This window comes from Castor canadensis, chromosome 16 (genome assembly GCF_047511655.1).
Source record: "Castor canadensis chromosome 16, mCasCan1.hap1v2, whole genome shotgun sequence".
Lineage (NCBI taxonomy): Eukaryota > Metazoa > Chordata > Mammalia > Rodentia > Castoridae > Castor > Castor canadensis.
Genome location: NC_133401.1, coordinates 77818606 through 77840857, shown reverse-complemented (window position 1 = coordinate 77840857; position 22252 = coordinate 77818606). Strand labels below are relative to the sequence as shown.

The 22252-nt window shown below is 35.4% G+C and overlaps 1 protein-coding gene across 1 annotated transcript in view; it reads right to left on the bottom strand.

Moving 5' to 3' along the window:
• The window catches only part of Gabra1 (gamma-aminobutyric acid type A receptor subunit alpha1), a 54990-nt gene that overhangs the window by 11182 nt on the left and 21556 nt on the right, over positions 1-22252 (bottom strand). Inside the window, exons 5-7 of the mRNA XM_020154258.2 lie at positions 15555-15775; positions 12859-12941; positions 6624-6767 (exon numbers count right to left, since the gene is read on the bottom strand). Of these exons, the coding sequence (XP_020009847.1) occupies positions 6624-6767; positions 12859-12941; positions 15555-15775 (448 nt within the window). The remainder of the gene's footprint in view (positions 1-6623; positions 6768-12858; positions 12942-15554; positions 15776-22252) is intronic.

The window sequence follows — 22252 nt, the reverse complement described above, 5'->3', positions numbered from 1 at the left end:
GCATTGCTGGCTTACCTCCCTCCACACACTTTGATATCTCAGTACCTTCGCTAACAATACTCGACATCCTTTTGTGGCTGAGCAGTTTGCTCATCTATACATTGGGTTCAGTACAAGCACCAGGTCCTCAGAGGTACAGGAAGAAATTTTCTGAAAGGAAAATGTATTAGCCTTGGAAGCAAAGTAATTTGATCTTTATTTTCTTGCTGTGTAGCTTTGGGCAACTCATGTAAACTCGCTAATCCTCTATTTTCTCATCTACAAAATATTGATAATATAATATGGCAGAAGAAAAACTAATGACTTTCATTAAGATTACACTAAATAGGCATGTTGAAATACATTTTAGTTCATGTCTCCGTTTTCTTCACTTGTCTCCCCCATCAAAATTGGTAGATGTATTGGCAGAAAAAAACACATCAGCTGTTTACAGAAGTCAATCATGCATGCATTCTTTGATGCTCTTATTATTAATTGTTGTTAATGATAACATCTGCCATTTAATGATCACTTACTAAATACCTTCAACTTTACTTAAAACTTTTTTACATGCATAATTCTATCTCATGCTTGTGTGTTATTTGTATGTCTATATCCCTCCCACCAAACTGAAAGCTAATTGTAAAGAGGAATAGCTCTTTGGATATAGTGTGACTTTATATACCCCCAGTCTTCAATACCTGTCTATGGTGAAAATGGAAGCTTTAAGTAACTCAATCAAAACAAAATCAATAACCAAGCCTGACTCATGCCGGTAATCCTAGATACTTAGGAGGCTGAGATCTGGAGGTGGCAGTTCAAGGCCAGCCTGAGCAAAAAAAAAAAAAAATTCACTAGACCCCATCTCAATCAAGAGCTGGACACAGTGGTGCTTGCCTGTCACCACACCTATGGTAGGAATCTAAAATAAAAAGTTTGCACTCCATGCTGGCCAAGGTACAAAGCAAGACTCTAGCTATAACATAGCCAGGGCAGAAAGGACTGGAGGTATGTTTCAAGTGGTAGAGTGCCTGCCTAGCAAGCACAAAGCACTGAGTTCAAACATTACTTCCCCCAAAAAAGAATTAATGAGCATCTCTATTTAGAAGGATAAACAAAATATCAACTCATTCACTTTTAATTTTCTCTATAAACTTTTGATGCCTATAAGGACATTTGAAAGAGAAAGAAGGAATCCAAGTCTGAGGAGAAAATGCAGAAAACCAATTTTCTCAAAACTCTGCTAAAATATATCCCATGGGGACAAACCCATGTTACATTTCACCATCCCAGGGGTCCACATTGTTATTCCTAACCATTCATTGAATGGTGGCTTGCAAAATGTCACCAGCTCAAAGAAAAAAATATCCATCTTTCATACAATGTCAGGAAGAAGAGTGCCTATATACATTCCACTATCGTTTGTTTTTTGCAGTGTGACATTTTTGTGAAGAGTCTGAAAAGAATATTATTCTTGGAGATCTGAGAAGCTATTATTTGGTATTATATTTGTTTCATAAACAACTTCTTTTCCTCACAGATTAGGGAAAGAATAGGAGGACTTCTAATGCTTTGAAACCATCTTCTGAAATGAAATGAAATCTAAACAGGGTTGGCCCAGAACTTTTAAATGAGGGACAGAAAAGGCAGCAACATCAGAATTATGTTGCAGTAATTTAAAAATGAAAGAAAACACACAAAAAAATAAAGCCCCAGTGTCCTAAATTGGCTTGAAAGAGAGCCTGGACACTACATGTTTTATTCACAAATTCTTTTCCTCTAATTCAACAGTCCAGAAGAATTTTAACTCAAATATTTTTGCATATCATCTCACCCTGAGGGAAACTTGTAAATTAAATATGTCAATATTTCTGATACACTACCAGATAAAATCAAGGGCAGTGGAAGAAAAGAAAGAGGGGTATAATTTGGCAAGCTGGCATTAATGGTTTAGAGCTGGCGTCTAGTCTTAGCCTTCTCAAACATTACTTACTAAGGGGTAAATACCTCGTTTGATTTCATTTGACTTTGCTTTTTCCTGATTTATGCAATCTATGTAGTTGTATTTAGCAGAACTGCTTCCTGGGATGCTTTCAGGTTAAAATTAATAATAAAAAGTAATCTGAGTCATATGCTATGCAGATGAAGAGTATGAAGATAGAAGGAGAGATGAAGACAGTGTGCCCAACCAGGAAACCAGAACTTTAGTCATTTAGTGTAAATGTTGGTGACTCTGTGTGCAACTATAATATTCCTTCCCAGTTCTTCAAATTAAGTATTTTATATAGATACGACAATGTTAAAAGAAATGATGTATTAAAATATCACAGAGGAAGGGTGATGGTAATGTTGTATTAACTGCATAGAAGAACACTGAAATAGAATTAAGGAAATAGTGTACTAGACCTTTCTGGACCCATTTCCTTACTTGAAATATGAATGAGTTGAGTAGAAAACCACAGTAGTTCCTTTCTTCAGATCTCAGATTCTGCGTTTATAGTTAGTTCTCTGGTGATCAGGTACTAGGCTTTACAAATGGGAGCCCTGAAGCTCTGTGCTGAATGTTGATCTGTACTAATGCCTCATCATCAATGAAGTCAGTGACTTTCCTCCTTATTTTGACCTCACAAGGTCATCTTTAGTACAACTCATCCAGAGAAAACTCTACATGTAAGACAGAGGGTTCTACAAGTGCTAAGTTTTAAGATCTACGGTTTACTGATAGTCACTCAGGAATAAAAAACATCTTAGTTACCAAACTAACCTAAATTTCCCACAATCAGATTTACTTTGGTAAATTTGAGGAACTTACAGTCATCATTGCAAGTTTTCCTAAGACATTCTCATTGCTTTCTGGAAACTGTTATTATTTCTGTGTTGATATCCAGTTTAATTAATTTACTTTTTTGTCTGAGTGATCTCAATTACTGTTGTAACTTGTTTTGGGGAACTTTTCTTAAATTGTTGCTTAAGAAACATCATGTGATATGATGGAAGGAGACAGCAGTCACACCTGGAATCTAGTCCCAAACTGCCTTCCCCGATATTCCAGCAGCAATGACCTCTTCTTCCTTCCTGCCAATATAGTACTCTCTTGCACTAACCCCACAAGCACTAATGCTAATATATGATATCTGTTGATGGCGTTTTCACAGCAGATTCTCTTCTAACCAGTTGACATGCATTTTGTCATCTAAATATCACCTAGCTTAGGAAGTAAATATAGAAGAATAGATTATCAGAGAAATTAAATGATTTGCCAAAAGTTATACTGTTAATATGTGGAAAAAGCAGCATTTAAACCCTTGTGGCATAATTTCTGAATCTACTTTTTAATGAACATTCTTTCCCTTCTCCCATGTTACTAGCACTCTGTTTAACTGAGAACACATGCTGTATAGCCAGAGCACCCCAGTTCATATCTTACCCCTCCCTCTTTCTAGCTGTTTGACCTTAGAGCTGATGAAACTTCTCCTTAATACAAACATATACCCCATATATAAAATGGAAATAATAATAATTTTAAAATACTAGGATTTTTTTGGTGAAAGTTGGAGAGTAGCAGAATGTCAATAATATTAGCTCTTTGTCTTTCTCAATCAGGACAGCAGGGGCTATGTATCTTCTCTCCCTCTTATCCAAGCCCAATCACTGCATTGCACCCAGAAATTGAACAAATGATTACAGGAATATCTGGATAAATGGATGCTAACAGAGAATTATATGGTTTTGAAATCTGGTGAGAATTTATCTCTTCTATGTTCTTATAATGGTTTTGCTCTGACAGTTGATTAAATGGACTTCAAACTCAGGTTGTAATTAATTTTCTTTCCCTACAGTTGATGGCAGACTCCAATGAATGGATTGGGTGTTTTCATTGAGTTTGACAAATCCAAATATGGTGCCAGTGTCTCCATCATTTTCTCACTGATGTCACTGATATGATCTGGAAGTATGTTGACTTGAAACATGTCACCGAGATTATGTGTTTCTGTGTTCACACAAGTGTTAATGCCAGACAAGTATGACATCACCTCCTCACCTAATGAGGTTCTCCAACAGAGATCTTTAGGTAAATAAAACTGCCTTTCATCAAGCCATTCTACTTGTATACTCTCTTTTGCTGTCATTTTCTAATCCTTTAGCAGAATCAGGGAGATCCTTCCTGAATAGCTAGAATGTAGGCAGCTTGAATCTTTGGAAGTGAAAGGAATCCTTTGGAAATTCTCCAAGTTCATTTAACTAAGCCACTAATTTTGCAGACATGGGAACTGGAGCCCACAGAGGGCTCTTGTGACATGGTCAAGGTTATTAGGACTGGAAGAGTAGAGTCTTTCCCATGTGCAACCTTTCAGATTTGTCTTACTTTTGCATGCTTTTGGTGGTACTGGGGTTTGAACTCAGGTCTCCTGCTTACTAGGCAGGTGTTGTTACTGCTTGAGCCACTCTGCCATCACTTCTTTTGTGATTGTGTTTTTCCAGATGGATCTCATGAACTGTTTTCCTGGGATTGGCCTCAAACTGTAATCCTCCTGATCTCTGCCTCCTGAACAGCTAGGATTACAGGTATGAGTCACCAGCATTTGGCCTTGCTACTGCTTTTGAATTGACTCTCTGACATTCTTCAGCCTCCATCCTAATAATAATGATGGAATGCTTCATTATTTTGGATGCCCTTCACCTAGAACAGTGATAATTTGTCCCTCCTACAGATATAGACTAATAAAATGAAGTCAACCCCTGAAGCATTTTTTCCTCAATTATCCTAAATATTATCTTTTTTCACTAATTCAAAATACTTATTCAGTGCCTCCTATGTCTCAGCAGAAAATCACAGGGATACAGAAGACTGACATGGTCTCTGACCTCACAAAAGTGTTAATCACAGCACTTAGCACCCATTTTGATAATTATAGTTCATGTGCTCATCTGTTCTCAGATTTCACATTCCGTGAGAGCAAAGTCTATGAATTGTTTATCATTGATTCTCCAGTGCTTGTCATAATATCTGGCATATATTAGCATCCCATTTTTCAGAATTAAACACAGCCTTTTTTTTTACTCTTTTTCAATATATGTTATATGAAAGAAAACTTTCAGCATTTTCCATGTTTGGGATATTTTCAAGACTATAACAACAGTGCCGAATGTCATTCTGAGCTACTATTATGTAACATGCCACAGTATTTTATACTGTCTAATATTTTTTCTTCTTCCTTTTCCCTTTCTATGGTGCTAAAGATCAAATATGCTAGGCAAGTTCTCTATCACTGAGCTACATCTCCAACCGCTGTCTCATCCTTAATGAAAAATTATAGCATTCTCATTCCTCTCATGCTTTGATAAGTGACCTGCTCAAATTTATAGGCTTTTAAATGAGTGGACCAAGACTTGAATCTGAGTCTTTGTCATTGCAAAGCCATGCACTTTCCTCTGTGCCAGTAGCATAATGAAGAGCAATTTTCTCCACTTTTTAAACAAGAAGCATACATATTTGAGCTTCAAAGATATTTGTGGGTGGTTTTTTAAAAAGCAAAAGGCAGATCCTGTTAGCAGAACTTGCACAAGAATTGTAGTAAGAGATATTGACTTATCACTAGAAGGTGTTAGAACTATGAGGGTCCCAAGATAAAATATAAAATATAACAAAGAAAATTACATAAGAAAATTAGTATCACCATTCTTCTATCCTGGTACATCATCTTTCTTTAGAAATCACAAAATTGAATGAGATAAATTCAAACTTTGTAAAATATCCACAAAATAACCATTGACCCTCATACAAAATATTTGAGTGATTGAGGATATTTTAAAACAACATTGGGATTTGGAGACAATAAGTTTTATTAATTATTAAAGACCAGATTTTACTTATAATTATCTTGTCCCATAGTCAGATTTTAAGTAGTATTAAATGGTACTATGCAGAATTAAACTCCTATCGTTTGAAACAATTTCAAAAATTTAGGTCCAGTTTTTTGTAATAGTATCTAATCTAAGTTGAGAATATCATTAGTGAATCAGTTAGACCACCAAAAAGATGTCATTCACCTAATTTAATTAGAATATGGGGTGCTCATTAGCATGTCTACATCTCCATTGGCGTTAGCTGGGGGACATCCTAGGCTAGAGATACAATTGGTGTGTAGGACAAATTGACTTTTGATGTCCTATGTAGAATGATCACTATAACAAGTGCACCAAGATTAATTAATTCATGAACATATATAAGACATATTAATAGCTAACATGTAGGTAAAGTTTTTCATGTGCTGGGAATTATTGATGTGATGTTTATGGACTTAGTTTGTTTATTCCAGCAACACCATAGTGACTATGATTGACTGGCAAGGTAGAAGAGCAAGGATTTAACCCAGCCATTCTTACCCAAGTGTTCAAGTATGTGTGCTACACTGATTGCATTGAACCAAATTTTTATTTTGCAAATAAAGAGAAGCACCAAGTCATCAAACGATAGATCTAACATCACAGATCTGGAGTTTGCATTAGTTACCTGATCAAAAGATCCTGATTTTGTGCTGCCTTCTGTCTTCTCTCTTTGTGTTATTGCAAGAGTCAATGAATTCTCACAATATATTCTTATACTTCTTCCTCTATATCCAGAGAAATCAACTGCTGCTTACCTGTACTAGACTGTACAATTCCAGAGTCTACTGTTTGTCCAAGAAGGTCATACTGGTTTAAGCGTGACCCATCTTCTGCTACAACTACTGAGCGAGCTGGCTCTCTAGTCCATTCATAGACAACTTCGGCTCTTGTATAAGCATCTAAAAGGAAGAGATGGAAAATTATCAAGGTATTTCACTTCTTTGATTTTTAATTAATTAGTATGATTGATTTGGTCCATATTTCCTATCTCATGGCTTTGTATAGCAAGCTAGGAAGGGAAAGTCCACATTCATTAGTTTGAGAATATTAAAACACATTTTTCTGATTCTTCTACTCATTTTTTCACTCTTGCAACAAATGCATCTTTAAAGCACAATGTACAGTAATAATGAACATAAAGTTCCTGTTCTTAGGGAATATACAATAAGAATAAAAACAGATAATCAAATAAATAACTATATAATTTCACATAGTTTAAAGTGCAATAAAGTCATACACCAGTGGGCAAAGGGATAGAGAATGAATGAGCAGAGGATTATTTTGGGTCACAAAGGGGACTCAGAGTGTCTCAGAAGAGCTGGCATTTATACAAGTATATGATCGAAATGAGGGAGTGAGGGATGCAGAAGTCACTGAGGAGAGATTGTTCAATAAACAAGCAACAAATGTTTCTTCTATTGCAAATAAAAGCCTGAAGAGTTTGGAAAAGACCAATGTGTCCAGAGTGCATGGCATGACACAAGGTTAGAGTCAATAGCTTGGAATCACAGTATGGCAAGCCAGGACCAGGTTATGATCAATGTCAAAAGCAACACTAGAAATACTGCTTCACAGCATTAAGTCTGAGTTTATTTCCTTTTTTATTTGCTATGCTTTTTATAGATATTTACCTTCATAAAGATGATGCTAATAATGGTTATGGGTTACATTACTTAGCTCTCCTTCTCAGTCATTTTCATTTACCATGTCACTTTTAGTCTAGCCCTTCTTCTGTATGAGAGATGTGGTCAAGAATCTTTAACCCATGAAGGTTGGAGTGGGAGAGAGAAAGAGAAGAAATCCTGCAGGTTTTCTGATTTCCAGTCACTGAACATCAATTTCACAAAGATTGAAATGATGGTACATGATCTCCCCTGGTCAGATACATAGTGATGTTAAAATTTTAAGAAATAACCCCTTAGAGAAAGTAAGCGATTTCAGGGTGTTCAATGGGAGTGCAGGATAGCAAAGGTCAGCTTTGCTGTAGAAGCTCAACTTATTGGCCAATGGCCAATTTCTCCATTAGGCCCAGTGGGCACAGCGCCCAGGACCCAAAATACTTTTAGAAGGCCATGAAAATGTTTTAACTTATGTAAATCAGAAAATAAAATAAACATAACCTACCCTGGATTAGGTTCATCCTTATACCAACATAGTCATAAAATAAAATTTGAGTTTTGTTTTGGAGGAATGACCCCTATAAGCAAAAATGACAGCAGTCCATAAGTCATAGCAGATTGGGAGTTGTGTCCAAATAATGTTACCACTCAAGCTAGAATATTATGGAGTGTAAAATTATGGTTGCCTTCTTTTTACATGAAAATGAATCTGCATGAATAAAAACATGCTTTGTCTCTGCAACAAAGCTTCTTAAAGTGATTGCTTTTCTCTAAGTTGATGAATACCAAAAAAATGTAGCCAACGTTTATGCAATTTTATGTAGGTAGGTATCCTGTCTGGTCCAGTTTCATTTATGGATCCAATTATAATAAGATATCTCTAACATAAATTTCCCTAGAACTTGAAAGAAAATAATTAAGTGATTTATGAGACAGATATAAGCAAAAAATGGATAAATTGGAATTTGTCTTTATTGACTTTTCCAAGTTTTCATTATGATTGTCCTAAACAAATTTTTTAAAATGATGCATTTCAATGCTGTGTATAGTGAGAATAGTGCATCTGGAGGGTATAAATTTTGATTTTTTTAAAAAATCATGGAAGAGTGTAGAACATACTAGTTTGGTAAGGACCACAGTACTTAGAATCTGTAGCTATCTACATTTAGGAAAACATTTTTCTGGTCATAATAAATTCTTTTTGTCTTACCTAAGAAGGCATAGTGGGTTTATAGTAGTATGAAGTGATTGAATGCTATATTCAGAAATTCCTCAAAGTCACATGGTATCATCTCATTTTACAGATGGTAAATGGAGACACACAACATTATATCACTTATTTAAGGGCTGTTTAGTGGAAAAAGTGAAGGAAAACTTAGGATGTCATTCATTCTACTCCACTGCTCTTTGAAAGATATTTCTAGGCAAAAACTATATTCTATGCTCATAAATTAAGAATAATTGGTGGTCATATAACCAGTGATGAAGCCAGGTACAGCTCTCCTGACATCTCAACAAACACTGAACCTCTTGCTACCTTATTGCATTGCTGCTAACAGCCATGAGGGAAGCCTGTCATTCTGTGTTGTCATTCAGATGCTAATGCAGTTGTAGAGGGAGAAATAATGGGTTGCCATTTACTTCTCCTTTCATATTATTTGGGTATTGTTTCACTGGCAATTTCTTAGAACCACCATTTTCTTAGAACCACCATTTCATATACATGTATACATTGTATATGAAAATGTGCAGACCACTGCTACAACACTGGGAAAGTACAGGTCCCTTATTGTTCACAGCACTCCTGGGAAGTTGTCTAAACTAAGAGTCCACTTGCTTAAGAAAAGTTGATGTTTTGCCATGGAGAAGACGTACATAAGGTCTGAGAATAGATGATAGGTTCTAGTGATTCTCAAATTCCAGTATCCAGAAAGCAGTTTCTATGAAAACTTACTTGATTTGAGACTTCTTAAGCATTTGGAAAACAAGGTTTAAAAGTCTTCAACTATTCAGTCAAAAATTTTGAAATATGATTTCAAATAAATCATATTCCTAAGGAAGATAAATTTAAAGACAAGAAGATTTTGCTTGGGGTTATGAAAGGACTTTGTGGTGGCAACAAGACTGGAAGACTAAGTTTAGTATCAGAAGAGGAGATGGTAGTTGGTGATATCATTTCATGTTTTGGGCCTCTGCTTTTCCATTTCCATGAGGCAGCTGAACTAAATAATATTTAGAGTTGTCTATTCAGAAATTGTTTAAATTCTTACTCCCTCTCTCTGTTTACAAGACACTGATAATTGGTCAGGAAAGAAACATACATTTACTAAGATCTTACAGAACCAACATTTGACTAGATGTCAATGTCAGACATCTTCTTTTATTTATTTATGTTTTTATTTTCTATTTATTTAATTAATTTTTGTTGATACAACTGGGGTTTGGACTCAAGACCACATGCTTGCTAGGTAGGCACTGTATAAGTTGAGACATGTACCCAGCTCTTTTTTTTGGCTTTTGGTTATTTTACAGATAGGGTCTTGGGTTTTCTTTTTGCCCCAGAGCTGGCCTCAGACCAGGATCCTCCTACTTCTGTCTACCAAGTAGCTGGGACTGAAGACCTGTACCACTACAGGTCTTGTTCTTTGTGACAGGGTCTTCCTAACTTTTTGCTCTGGCTGGCCTTGAATAGTGATCTTATCTACACCTCCCAAGTAGCTAGGATTACAGATATGAGCTACCACAGCTGGCTCTGAATCTCGTTTTCTTCAATAGACAGTTAAAAGATGATAACAGTATCATGTGTTGTTATCGAAGTAACTGTCCTTATGAAGAGGTCTTCGTCCCTTACCAGCAGAAAGCTATAGCTGGTAATTGGAGTTTCACAGACAGTCATAAGGAAAAATTGCTGCTTTTCCAGTTCAGAGCTTATCAACACATGGATGTGGTTGCTTTAGAAGCTTCATAAACATGTATTGAACAGCATTTGCTATTTTTTTCCAACCCAATATTAGTTATCCTCTTCACTGATATTTTACCAACATCTTTGCTCTAAAAATTGAGTTAAAGAATTTTTTGTTCCCTTTTGTCTCAGTTTCTTCACCTTTGAAATGTGCTAATTAGGGCCAGGCCAGGGAAATGACAGGACAACAAAGGGACCTCTACTGACTCTTCCCTTGGGAGTGTCAGGCAATGATGAGGATACATGCATTCTCTTATACCACTCAAGACCACTTGAGCCTGTGGTTCAATATCCAGTCTCTGTTTTAAGTTTAATTCCCCATACTTCTTATGCCCTCTTTTCTGAAAGCTAAACATCAGAGAAGTATTTGAAACCTGATTAGTGTGATCTTTATCCACTCAATAAACACTTATTGGTTACACTGCATATCCTTCTGCACTAGGAAATGATGAAAAATAGGTACCCTACTCTTATGAAGGTGGAAGTCATCAGACAGTAAAACTCATTGACTTCTAAATAAAACTAACGGTGCTGTGATTAATGTGCACTTGAATCAAGAAGATTGATGGGTCTATGTGCGAATTCCCATGAGGTTCTCAGGGAAATGGTGACATTGAGCCACAAGGAAAGAGTAATACAGGAAAAGATCATGAACAAAGGCACAGAGGCAGAAGACAACTTATGTGTAATATTCCCTTCGTTTCCTCCTTGGCAAAAACATTGGCAATGTGACACACATTTGAATAATGAGATGTGAACAGATGCATGTCAAGAATTTAAGAAAAGCTTCTATCTGTTTGATATAGTTACTGCTTGCTTTTTTCACCATCTATTCTTTCTCTTCTTGAAATCACATGCAATGGCTGGAGTTTCATCAGCTATGTTGGGATGAAAAGATCATCAAAGGCTACTCTAACACATCAGCTTTGTTTAGCATCCTAAACTATCCCAAATCACTTATCTTCACACATTTGATATGAAAATATGAACAATTCTTTTCTTCAAGTATCCTTCTTGGTGAAATAAATCCTGACTCATGTAAAATGTGTAATTTATCCCACAAAATTGGGGCATTTTTGAAGATGATGGAGGTATTCTGAAGTAATTGTATTGAGAAAACAGAGATAGATCTGTACTTCCCAGAAAAACTATGGTAGGTGATCTTCTGAACCATAACTTTACAGTATGGTTCAGATGATCTTATGAATATAAGTCATTTAATTGATTACCTGGCAGGCGAGTAACACATATACACATCATCACGTTTAAAAATGGAGCTGGAATTCAGGAGCCAGTGGGGAGAAGGGAGTTCTCACCAGAGACCTGTGTAGCTGACAAGTCTTGAGGCAGTCTATCTTTGACCTTCACACAGAATAGGTTTTATAAATAGAGAACGCTGTCTCTCTGTGAGTCGTGCTGTAAGGACCTTTGCTATTTTCATTGCTTGCTATCTTCCTACACTACCACTATTTTTCTTCTATGAATCATATCTATACCAAAATAGTTGCTTTGACTGCCTTTCTACTGAGAACAGAAAACCAGTTAGGTAGCCCAGGAGTTGACTCAGTCCTTGTGCACAACTCTATAAGAAACTGGCACTACATTATCTTCACTCTTTAGGAATGAAAGAAGCAGGAAGGGTGTAAGAAGACCACAAAACCCAACTCTCCAGGACCCTGCTCTCTTGGATTCTCAAGGTGTACCTCAATATTTTCAAAGAGTAGAAACCCAGAAAGTTATCACATTAGGAGATGTATCTAGGATACAATAAAGAGCATTAGTGCACTCATGAACTCCATGGGATATTCCACCTGATCAAGATATTTTTAAAGATTTTAGTAAGAGCTAGGGGAGTGGCTTAAGTGGTAAAGAACCTGCCTAGCAAGCATGCAGCCCTGAACTCAAGCCCCAGTGCCACCAAACGAAAAAGTTCTCCAATAAAGATTATAATAAGGGTAAATTATTTTTTAGAAATTTCTGTGAGGTGCATTATGAAGGGACATTTACCTATTGTACATTGTAAACTTTAAATATTTTCTCCTAGTAAACAGGTTGGGTTATTTTGAAGATCATACAATGTCAGTATGTTCATTTATTGGGAGGAAAATACGATCCATGAGGTACTAGCACCCACTCCTTTCTCTATGAAAAAATTTAATAGCATTCTTCCACTAAACAGTTTCTACTAGATTCTTCTACTAATCAATGCTTTTTGGGAAATAAAGAATGACCGCTTTTTTGAAATAATATTTAAAAATGAAATTGAGTATTACTATTTATAGGAAGCCCATATAGTATTTTGCTATCTGAATTTTCTTGATGCTTCTCGAACAGAAATGACTAAATGGAAGGTTGCTTAGTCCTGAATCTCTCATAAGAATAAAGAAAATTTAAAACAAATTTACTCACAGCTTCCAAATTTCAGTGGGCAAGCATGAGCATCCATAGGGAAGTCCTCCAAGTGCATTGGACATTCAGCTCTCACTGTCAACCTTATTATTAAGAGAAACAGTAGAAACAAAACCCATTAGATTAGATACCCTCTGATAATAAGAGTGGGGTGTTATTAACTGTAGTAAATATATTAACAAAATAGAAGAAACTGGTATAAACTGCAGAAATATCTGAGTTGCAAATAATCAAATGACCTAATAAATACAATGATTGATTCTTTTCCTTTTTTTGTTTGCTTTGAAAAAATAGGCAGCATTTCATGTTGAGGAATAAACAGGCTTTGATAACTTTTTCCCAAACAAACACCATTCATCAACTCACCTGGCTGTAGAAAATTCTTTAAGAATTAAGCTAGATATAAGCAGATAAATACTTGTATAATTATCCTGATCTGATCATTACACAAATCAGGGTATTTTTGCACACAATTTATACATGCACTAAAACATCACATTGAAGCTGGGCAAGGTGGCTCATGCCTGTAATCCTAGCTATGCAAAGATAGGAGGATCTTAAGTTCCAGGCCAGCTCAGCAAAGTTAGAACAAAAATACTAGCAAAAGAACTGGGGAGAGCACTTGGTGGCATGTGCAAGACACTGAGTTCAGACCCCAATACTGCAAAAAGGAAAAAAAAAAAAAACCTCACATCAAAGATACTAAATATGTGCAATTATTACGTGTCACATAGAGCTAAAATAAAACTTTGAAAATGTATGCAAACTTTTAATTTATCCCTGATTGAAAAGAAGACATTGACAGTAAGAAAAGGCAGAAAATATTTCCTGTCCTGAGCGTAGCTTTCATCTCCTTCCCTAGAACAGCACCAGATGCATAAACCAAAGGAGTAGAAGAAGCAGAAAGTGTCCTCCAGGTGGGATGGACTAATGTAAAGTCACCTTGAGAGCTTTGCAATCTTATTCTATTCCAGCCACTTAGTTTTATTTGTAAACCCACTACCTTCTTGAAGACAGGACTCTGCTGTAACTTGGTTACTCTCTGAGATGTTCTGGAAATGTAAATTCTATTCATGTTTTAAACATAAAATTGTTAAGAAAAAAATTCACTGAAATATATTTACTCTCAGTTTGTAGACATATGAAGGAATTTATATCCATTTTCTTTATATGACTTTTAGCAAGTTTTTTATTACCCATATTTTTAAATTGCTCAAACATGTGGCAGAATGAATTTACTGCTAATAAAATCATTAAGTAGTTATAATACTGATGAATTCAAATATGAATGGTATTGCATTCTTAAGCTTAAAGAAAGTGAACACATTAGCAAAGGTAGTGAGAAATTTAGAAGCTAGAAGATAGACACAAGTTATTGATGGCAAACTTTACATCTGGAAGAAATTATTAAACTATTCAAGATACACTAACCATTCCCCTAGAAAATTGCCACCTGGAAGGAGTTAGGCTTAAAGATAATTTTAAAGGGTTTTTTTTTTTTTAGCCAGTGGGGAATATTTCATATTCCAGATATACTTAAGTCTTGCTTGAATAATCTGGTGAGATCTCAACACATGTGTCCACGTATTCTCTATTTTCTTTTTGGTTTATTTTCCATCATTCTTTAAGTCTTATTACACTTGGACTGGTTTGGTCCAATATCTAAAGTGACTTTTGAAGCATTTATTTTCTTTCCTTTTCATTTGGACATTTATGTTCAAAAACTAGACATACTAGCAGCTTCCTCCAAAGGCAAAATATCACTCAATTTCCATGTTAAACATACCCACTAAATTGAAAATTTTGCTTTTATTATAATTTTATAACAAAGGAATAATTGGACAGCCTGAATTGCCAAGCTTTGGCCAGATTTACAGAAACAACACTGTAACAAGTCAGCAGGGAATGAAATATTCTTGATGTCAAGAATAAGTCCTGATAATTCATAATTTCTTATAAATTGAGAAGATGTTTAAATTCTTCTTTTTCTCTACCAATGTTCAAAACATTTTTAGATTCATACTCCATTCATTTCTAGATGTATTAAGCGCTAACTAAATGCTGAACTTTGCAGGAATCTCAAAATAGGGTAATGTTTTTATGATATATATATGTATACATATAATGTTTTATGATACACACACAGATATATATATATATATATATTTAGTTTAAACAAAATTTAGATACCGAGTTCATGATACCTTCTGTGAATTTGTAGACTTCCCATACACATTTCTGTATAAATCTGTTTCCTTGGGAGAATTTTGTATCTTTTCATATTTTCTGGGTTTTGTTTCCTCAGTTTTTGTGGAGACATTTTTGGATATATACTGTTAGAAATTTAATTTAGACTTTACTGGAATGCAGCGATAGGTGAGACTTGCAGTAAGGAAAGAATTTCCTCATATTGAATTAAAGTGAGATGGAGCAATATCTTGTGATAAATATATATTACAATACTTAATATAAACTTTTTATCATTTTTATATCACTTTATTTAAGCTTTTAGTAATTTCACAGCATTTCAGCAAGATTTCATAGCAGAGTATTTTTTATGGTTATAAAACAGAAAATCCAATATTCCACCATGGCTCGTCAGCTTGATGATTGCCTACAGGAGGAAAGGAAAGCAGTATAGCAAGGTTCATGAAAGGAAGTGCAGCCATCTTGAAAGGAAGTGCAGCCATCCTTACCTCATGGTGTATAGTAAGGTGCCGTCCTCTGTGATTCGCAGGAGTTTATTTGGCATTGTCATATTGTGGGCCACAGACTTTTTTCCATTGTGGAAAAAGGTGTCCGGAGTCCAAATTTTACTGGCCATGAGGTTGTTTAACCGAAGAACTGTCATAGGTCCTTTAAATTTTAATCTTTCATCCTTCCAGCTTTGACGGAAAAACACATCTATTGTATATTCCTAAGTAATTTAGGAAAATGACAGAGTTCACAGTGTTATATTTTGCAATGCAAATATCTTACAGATAATGCATAATTTTTATAACTTTGGAAGCAAAATGTAAGCTAGGTGATATTTCCAGAAGTAAACTCGTGGTAGCACACAGATATTAGTGTCAAACAAATCAATGGTGGTTGGTATAATAATTTCTTTTAAATGTCTATAATGCTTGAGGTATATCTTGGATAGAAAAATGTCCCCAATTATCTTCTTAGATATATAAGGTATCAACACACCATAACACACCAAAACTAGAAGAAATATAATTCATTACAATTAACAAACTCTTGTTAGCAGGAATATGTATGGAAAAATATTTAAATTAGATAATTCCAGCCATAAAAATAAGGCATAGTGTTTGATGGGCCCTGGCAGGGTCTCTGAAAATCTCAACCTACACCCAAGTCATCATGGTTCCAAAGGCTTGAAAATAGCATCTTCTTTAGGTAAGTAAATTATATTTTTTAATAGGTAATGGGTAAGGCTTCTGATTCTCCTACATAGTGAAGAAGACTATGAAAATAAGATATCAAACTGGCAATTTGGATTTTTTTCCCAAAAAAGAGGGAGGGGGAGAGAAAAGGAGAGAGAGAGAGACAGACAGGCAGACAAAGAGAGAGAGAGAGTGCAAGGATGTGTGCTTGTGATTGCAGGAGGATATAAGTCACATGAGAAATGTGTGGAGCTCATCATCATTCACAGCCAGGGAATTTATTTATTTGAATAAACAAGGAATTCCTTATGGCAATACCCAGAGGCAAACATCTGCTAATCTGAAAACAAGCAATATGACTTACCAGCTCCTAAAATTGAAAAGGGTAGCATTCATTTTCCTTGTAGTACTTGCTATACTGGCATTAAATTTGTAACTCAATGGTTTGAAATAAAGATTACCACATTCTCCATTGATCTCAGCATGCTCAAAACCAGAAGGAAAGCAAACTTTAAAACATCATGCTATATTTTCCTAATCCACTAAACCGTGATGCATATGAAAGCAGCTCTTTAAAAAATCTTATCTGTGTCATCTTTAGGACATACAAAATAAATGGTGTCTGTCTTTACTCAATTTGTGTGAGGATTTTACTACCTCTTTCCAAGGATTTAAAAAAGACTGGATAAAAACTGAATGAAGGCATATCCTTCTAACACATGTTTGATATTGCTAAGCTCTTATTGATCAAGGAGCCTACAATTATTAGTGGATGGTTCATAATGCACCAGGGCTGATTGCTGACCAAGACAGGGAAAAAAAAGCAGAGCCTGATACCATTCTACCCATGGAGGCAAGACAAGTTACTTCATTTGTTGGTTAGCTTTTTTGTGTGTCTGGAATTGTTAGGTAAAAGTCACTGTGATCTGTGACCAGAATTTACTTATAGCAAACATTTGTTAAGCATCCATTAAATTCAGCAGAGGAGGAAACTATCTAGCCCTCAGTGTTGTCAGAAAATTCATGGAGGAATATGATTAGTTTACATTGGTATTTTCCATGAGGAGAGAAATGGGGAAGTAGATTGTGGGTTACACAAGGAAGTGACACAGTGTGACAGTGTTTGTCAGAGAAATGGTAGAATGCATCTAGTTGGGACTATGCATACTCTCTTTCTCTGGACAACAGACAGGCTTGTGAGGTAGGGATGTGATATATGATAATGTTTCCATTATTCAAAACCCTGCCACTGTATTACTGACAGCAATATACAAATTCAGTGCAATGCCCACAAAAATCTCAATGTCATTCCTTATAGAAACAGAAAATCAATCCTAAAACTCATATGGAAGATAAAAGACCCAAAATAAAAAAAAAAACAATCTTGAGCAAATAGAGCAACTTTAAGGTATCACAATACCAGACTTCATTATACTTCAGAATCATAGTAGCAAAAATGGCAAAAACAAACAGGAAAACCAGTGGAACAGAACAGATGACCCAGAAATAAAACCACATAGCTACAGCCATCCCATCTTTGACAAATCATCCAAAGATAAACACTGGAGAAAAAACAGCCTCTTCAGTAAATAGTGCTGGGAAAACTGGCTACCTACATGCAGAAGACTTAAACTAGACCTCTACTTCTCACTCTATACAAAAATCAAGTCTAAATGGCTCAAATGTCCTAATATAAGATCTGAAACTTTGAAACTACTGCAATGAAAAATAGGAAAATCTCTGGAAGATATAGGCATATAAGTAATTATATTCTGAATAGGGCTCCAATTAACAAGGAAATAAGAACAAAAATTGAGAAATGGGACTACATCATATTAAAAAGTTTCTTCACATCAAAAGAAACAGTTACCAGAATCAAGAGACAACCCTCAAATAGGAAAAAAAATCTCTGCAGATAAGGGATTAATATCCAAAATATACGAAGAGCTCAAAAAACTAAACAGCAGAAGAACATAGTCCAATTAATAAATGGGCAAATTAATTGATCAGATAGTTATCAGAAGAAGAAATAAAAATGGCTAATAAGCACATGGAGAAATATTCAACTTCCTTAGCCATAAAGGAAATGCAAATCAAAACTACACTAAGATTTCATCTCACCCAGTCAGATTGGCAGTCATGAAAAGAACAAACAACAAATGCTATTGAGGATTCAGGAAAAAGAAACCCTCATACACTGTTGGTAGGAATGTAAAATAGAGAAACCACTATGGAAATCAGCATGGAAGCACCTCAAAATGGTAAAAATAGACCTAATTTATGACCCTGCCATACCGCTCTTGGGCATATATCCAAAGGAGCGTAAATCAATATACAAGAGAGATGCCTACACACTTGTGTTTATTGCCTCTCTGCAATAGACAAGCTGTTGAATCAGCCAAGCTGTTCAACAAGTGATGAATGAATAAAGAAAATATGATATATACATACAAATGTATACATGATGTACTATTACTCAGGATAAAGAAAACTAAAGCTGTATCTTTGTAGGAAAATGAATGGAACTGGAGATCACCATGCTGAGTGAGATAGGCCAAGCTCAAAGGCCAAATATTTCATGTTCTCACTCATTTGTGAAACCTAGAACTACAACAAGAACAAGAACAACAATGACAATAATTATAACAATGATAATGATAATAATAGAACATGAATGTATCTGGGGGAGCCAGTGGGGGGAAGGATAGGATACCGAGGGGTGAAGAAGATGGAGGTACACTGCATAAATGCATATGAAGACAGAATAATGAAATCCACCAAATACTTTTTGAAAGAGGGGGGAATTCAAAAAGGGGGAGTAGGACTATAATAGATGGGGTGAATTTATTCAAGGTACACTATATGTATGTATAGAATTATCACAATGTAATCTCCTCCTGTTATTAACTTGTGATAAAACAAAATTTTGTATATATATATATATTTTTTTTAAAAGACCCAATCACATATACTATATTCTCAATCCAGTTGAACTAGTTTAGACTGGTCAGTAGTAGAGGGAATGACTACTTATAAATCAAGATTCCAAGGATGTTTAAGTTGACCATGTTCCTGTGAATCTAAAAATTTGGCTCACTTGTTTGCTTACTCCAGGAATATTTTTTGAAAATAACTGAGCTTAAAACATTTATTATCTACTTTGATAAGATATATCCCAAAAGCAATGATTTTTAAAATATTCAAAATGTTTATTTTGTTTACAACTAACCATGGTTAGCTGCACTAATGGCAGACAATAAAATTCCCAAATCATTTCAGAAAGACATTGTTCTCTCAAATACCTCTCTCTCTCTCTCTCTCTCTCTCTCTCTCTCACACACACACACACACACACACACACACACACACACACACACAGCAGCATCAGCAGCATTACTTGGGTAAGCTTTCCCTTTCTTCTTGTTAGAAGTAGAAATAAAAGCTAAAATAAGTAATCAATGGTGATAAACTCATGTTAAATCAAGAGTGTAAATATTTAGCCTCTCAGTTTCTGAAAATGTCCCTGTGTGATTGTCCTGGTAGCTATGGGTAGCTCTCACTGGTGACTTATACAGAAAGACCTTGACTTTATGGTCACAGTCCATTGGACCAAGAATGGGTATCTGAACCAAGATGGCTAGACCCCCTTCTTTAGGAAGTTGGAACAAGAAGGAAAAGTGGGGCAGAGACATAGCAGGAGTGACCATGGGTGCAAATTCTAACCTGTTGGCTAACTGACCTCAGGTAATTTCCATACTCTTACTGAGGCTCTGTTTACCAATGTCTAAAATGGTGATAATTAATTTGACTACTGTGAGAAGTGAATTCTACTTGTGAACAGCTGGTAAGAATTCCTAGAACATAAATTTCAGAAATTATTGATTGTCCTTCATTTTATTATTTCATCAACATAAATTTTTATCAGATTTGAAAAAGAAACATTTCTATGCAAAAGTGGTAAGGCAGGAAATCTGAAGGTAGTGATAAGGCAGTTGTAACAAAGCAACAAGGAGATTGCAGAAGATGAGAGTCCATGGAAAAGCATCTGAACACATAGAAAGTTCTGCTAAAGAGCTTGGCCAAATGTCAGGTTCTAGCTCTCACCACACCAGTACAAAGTTTCTTAAAGCTACTCTGCTTTATAAAGTAGGTCCCTGGACAATGTGAGCCTTATTCTGAAGATCTGGGACAAAACATCTGCCATGTTCCTAAATAAATATTATATTGAAGTATTCTCACTCACACCACTTATTGCCATCTGTGTGTGCATTGACTTAATACATTTTAAGCACTATGAAAAACAAGGCTGTATGATTGAACTGCCTGGATATTTCTGTCAGGACTTAGTGCCCTGGGAATGTACTGTTTCATGGCCAATTAAAGGTTGTTAAAATAAACTTAAGGATATGTCCCAATTTTGTTTTCTATTCCAGATGAAGTCAGATACCTTGGGAGCTATGGAGTCTGTTGGGATGGACAGCCCAGGTTTCAGTTGCTACAGTTAGCTAGTGGGTCACTTTGCTTCTCTGAAAAAATGTGGATAAGAATAACACTTAGCTAAAAGGTTTCCAGCAAAGATTAGATGAAATATGTTTTGCAGACTCTTACCATGGTGAACAACATGCTGAAAACATTCAATATTGGTAAATGTTGTCGTGGTTATTATTAATTAGCTATTTTATTAGTTCTTATTTAAAATAAGCATCAAAGCATTTTCCAGTTTTTGAAAATAGCTTTATTATTCTGCCTTCTATTTTGATTGCCTATAAATCAACCTGCTCCTTTTTATACATAATTATCCCATAATATGACTTAAATTATTAATTTTCTAAAACACACTGATCAGGTACAATTTATTTCAGACACTTAGCAAATCAGTTGCAGACCTATGCTTAATTTTATCCTTTGACAGAAGTTTTAGGCAGTAAGGAATATCGCTAGCTTAGATACTCTGTTATTCCTAGCTGGTATTTAACCAATATGTGTATATGAAATGTCATCCATGATAACCACATGGTTAACGGTACACCAAAAAACTTTTTATGCACTGTACTCTAAGACAAGAACAAAAACAAGATCACTGGCTCCTTAAATCTCAATTAATCTGAGCCAATAGCACAAAGGCATACTAAAAATTCTTCAGAGGAAAAGTTTTTGATCGCAATTGCTTGCTTTGGGCACGGCCCCTTAACTGTCCATGTTTTGAGCATCTACTTTTTGTGAGGTAGCGTGCCAGGTGACAGAGACAAAGGTAGAAGTATTGGCAGTAGTAAAGATACATTTTCATTTTCTGGACTCCTTCATTTATTATCGTCTTTCTCAAAAGTTTCAGACTTCAGGAAGAAGGGACTAATTTATTGTGTCCCACAAGACCTCAAATTTTTATGATAATATAGGCTCTTAAATCTACCATCAAGTAAGCAGTAATTCAATGCTTGATCTGCACCCGCGATGCAGTAATATTATGAAATTTGTGAGGAAAGTATGTCTTTACAATTTTTTGGCTCACTTCAAGGAAAGACATTTATTTACATAAGAAAAGTAACTTTACTTAGCAGTACTGCTTATATTGCTAAAAGCTAAATTGTATTTTATAGTCAATAAATGTGACTAGAATGAAAAAAGGGAAATTTAATTTTTATTGTTTTAAAACATGGTTTAATTGAGCAGTTGGATCTCAGTTTGGACCTCTGTAAGATACGGGGTTTAGATGAGTCTAAAGAAGTAGAAATTTCCACAAAGAGTACATGGGAACATAAAGAACTCAGAGGAAGAAACAAAAATGACTATTGTTTACCATGATAAGCAAGTTGCTTGCATATAGCATTTAAAATTAGTAATTATAGGCACCTATAACAATATAGACATTTGAGAGACTGGCATTTGGGAGAGTAAGGGATTTGCCAGGGGCATGGTGGTGGTCAGAATTGAGTTCAGGCAGCCTGAATCCTGCAGCCAGTCCTGCCATCCACAAGGCTGTGTGGCCTCACAGAAAAAAGGACTCT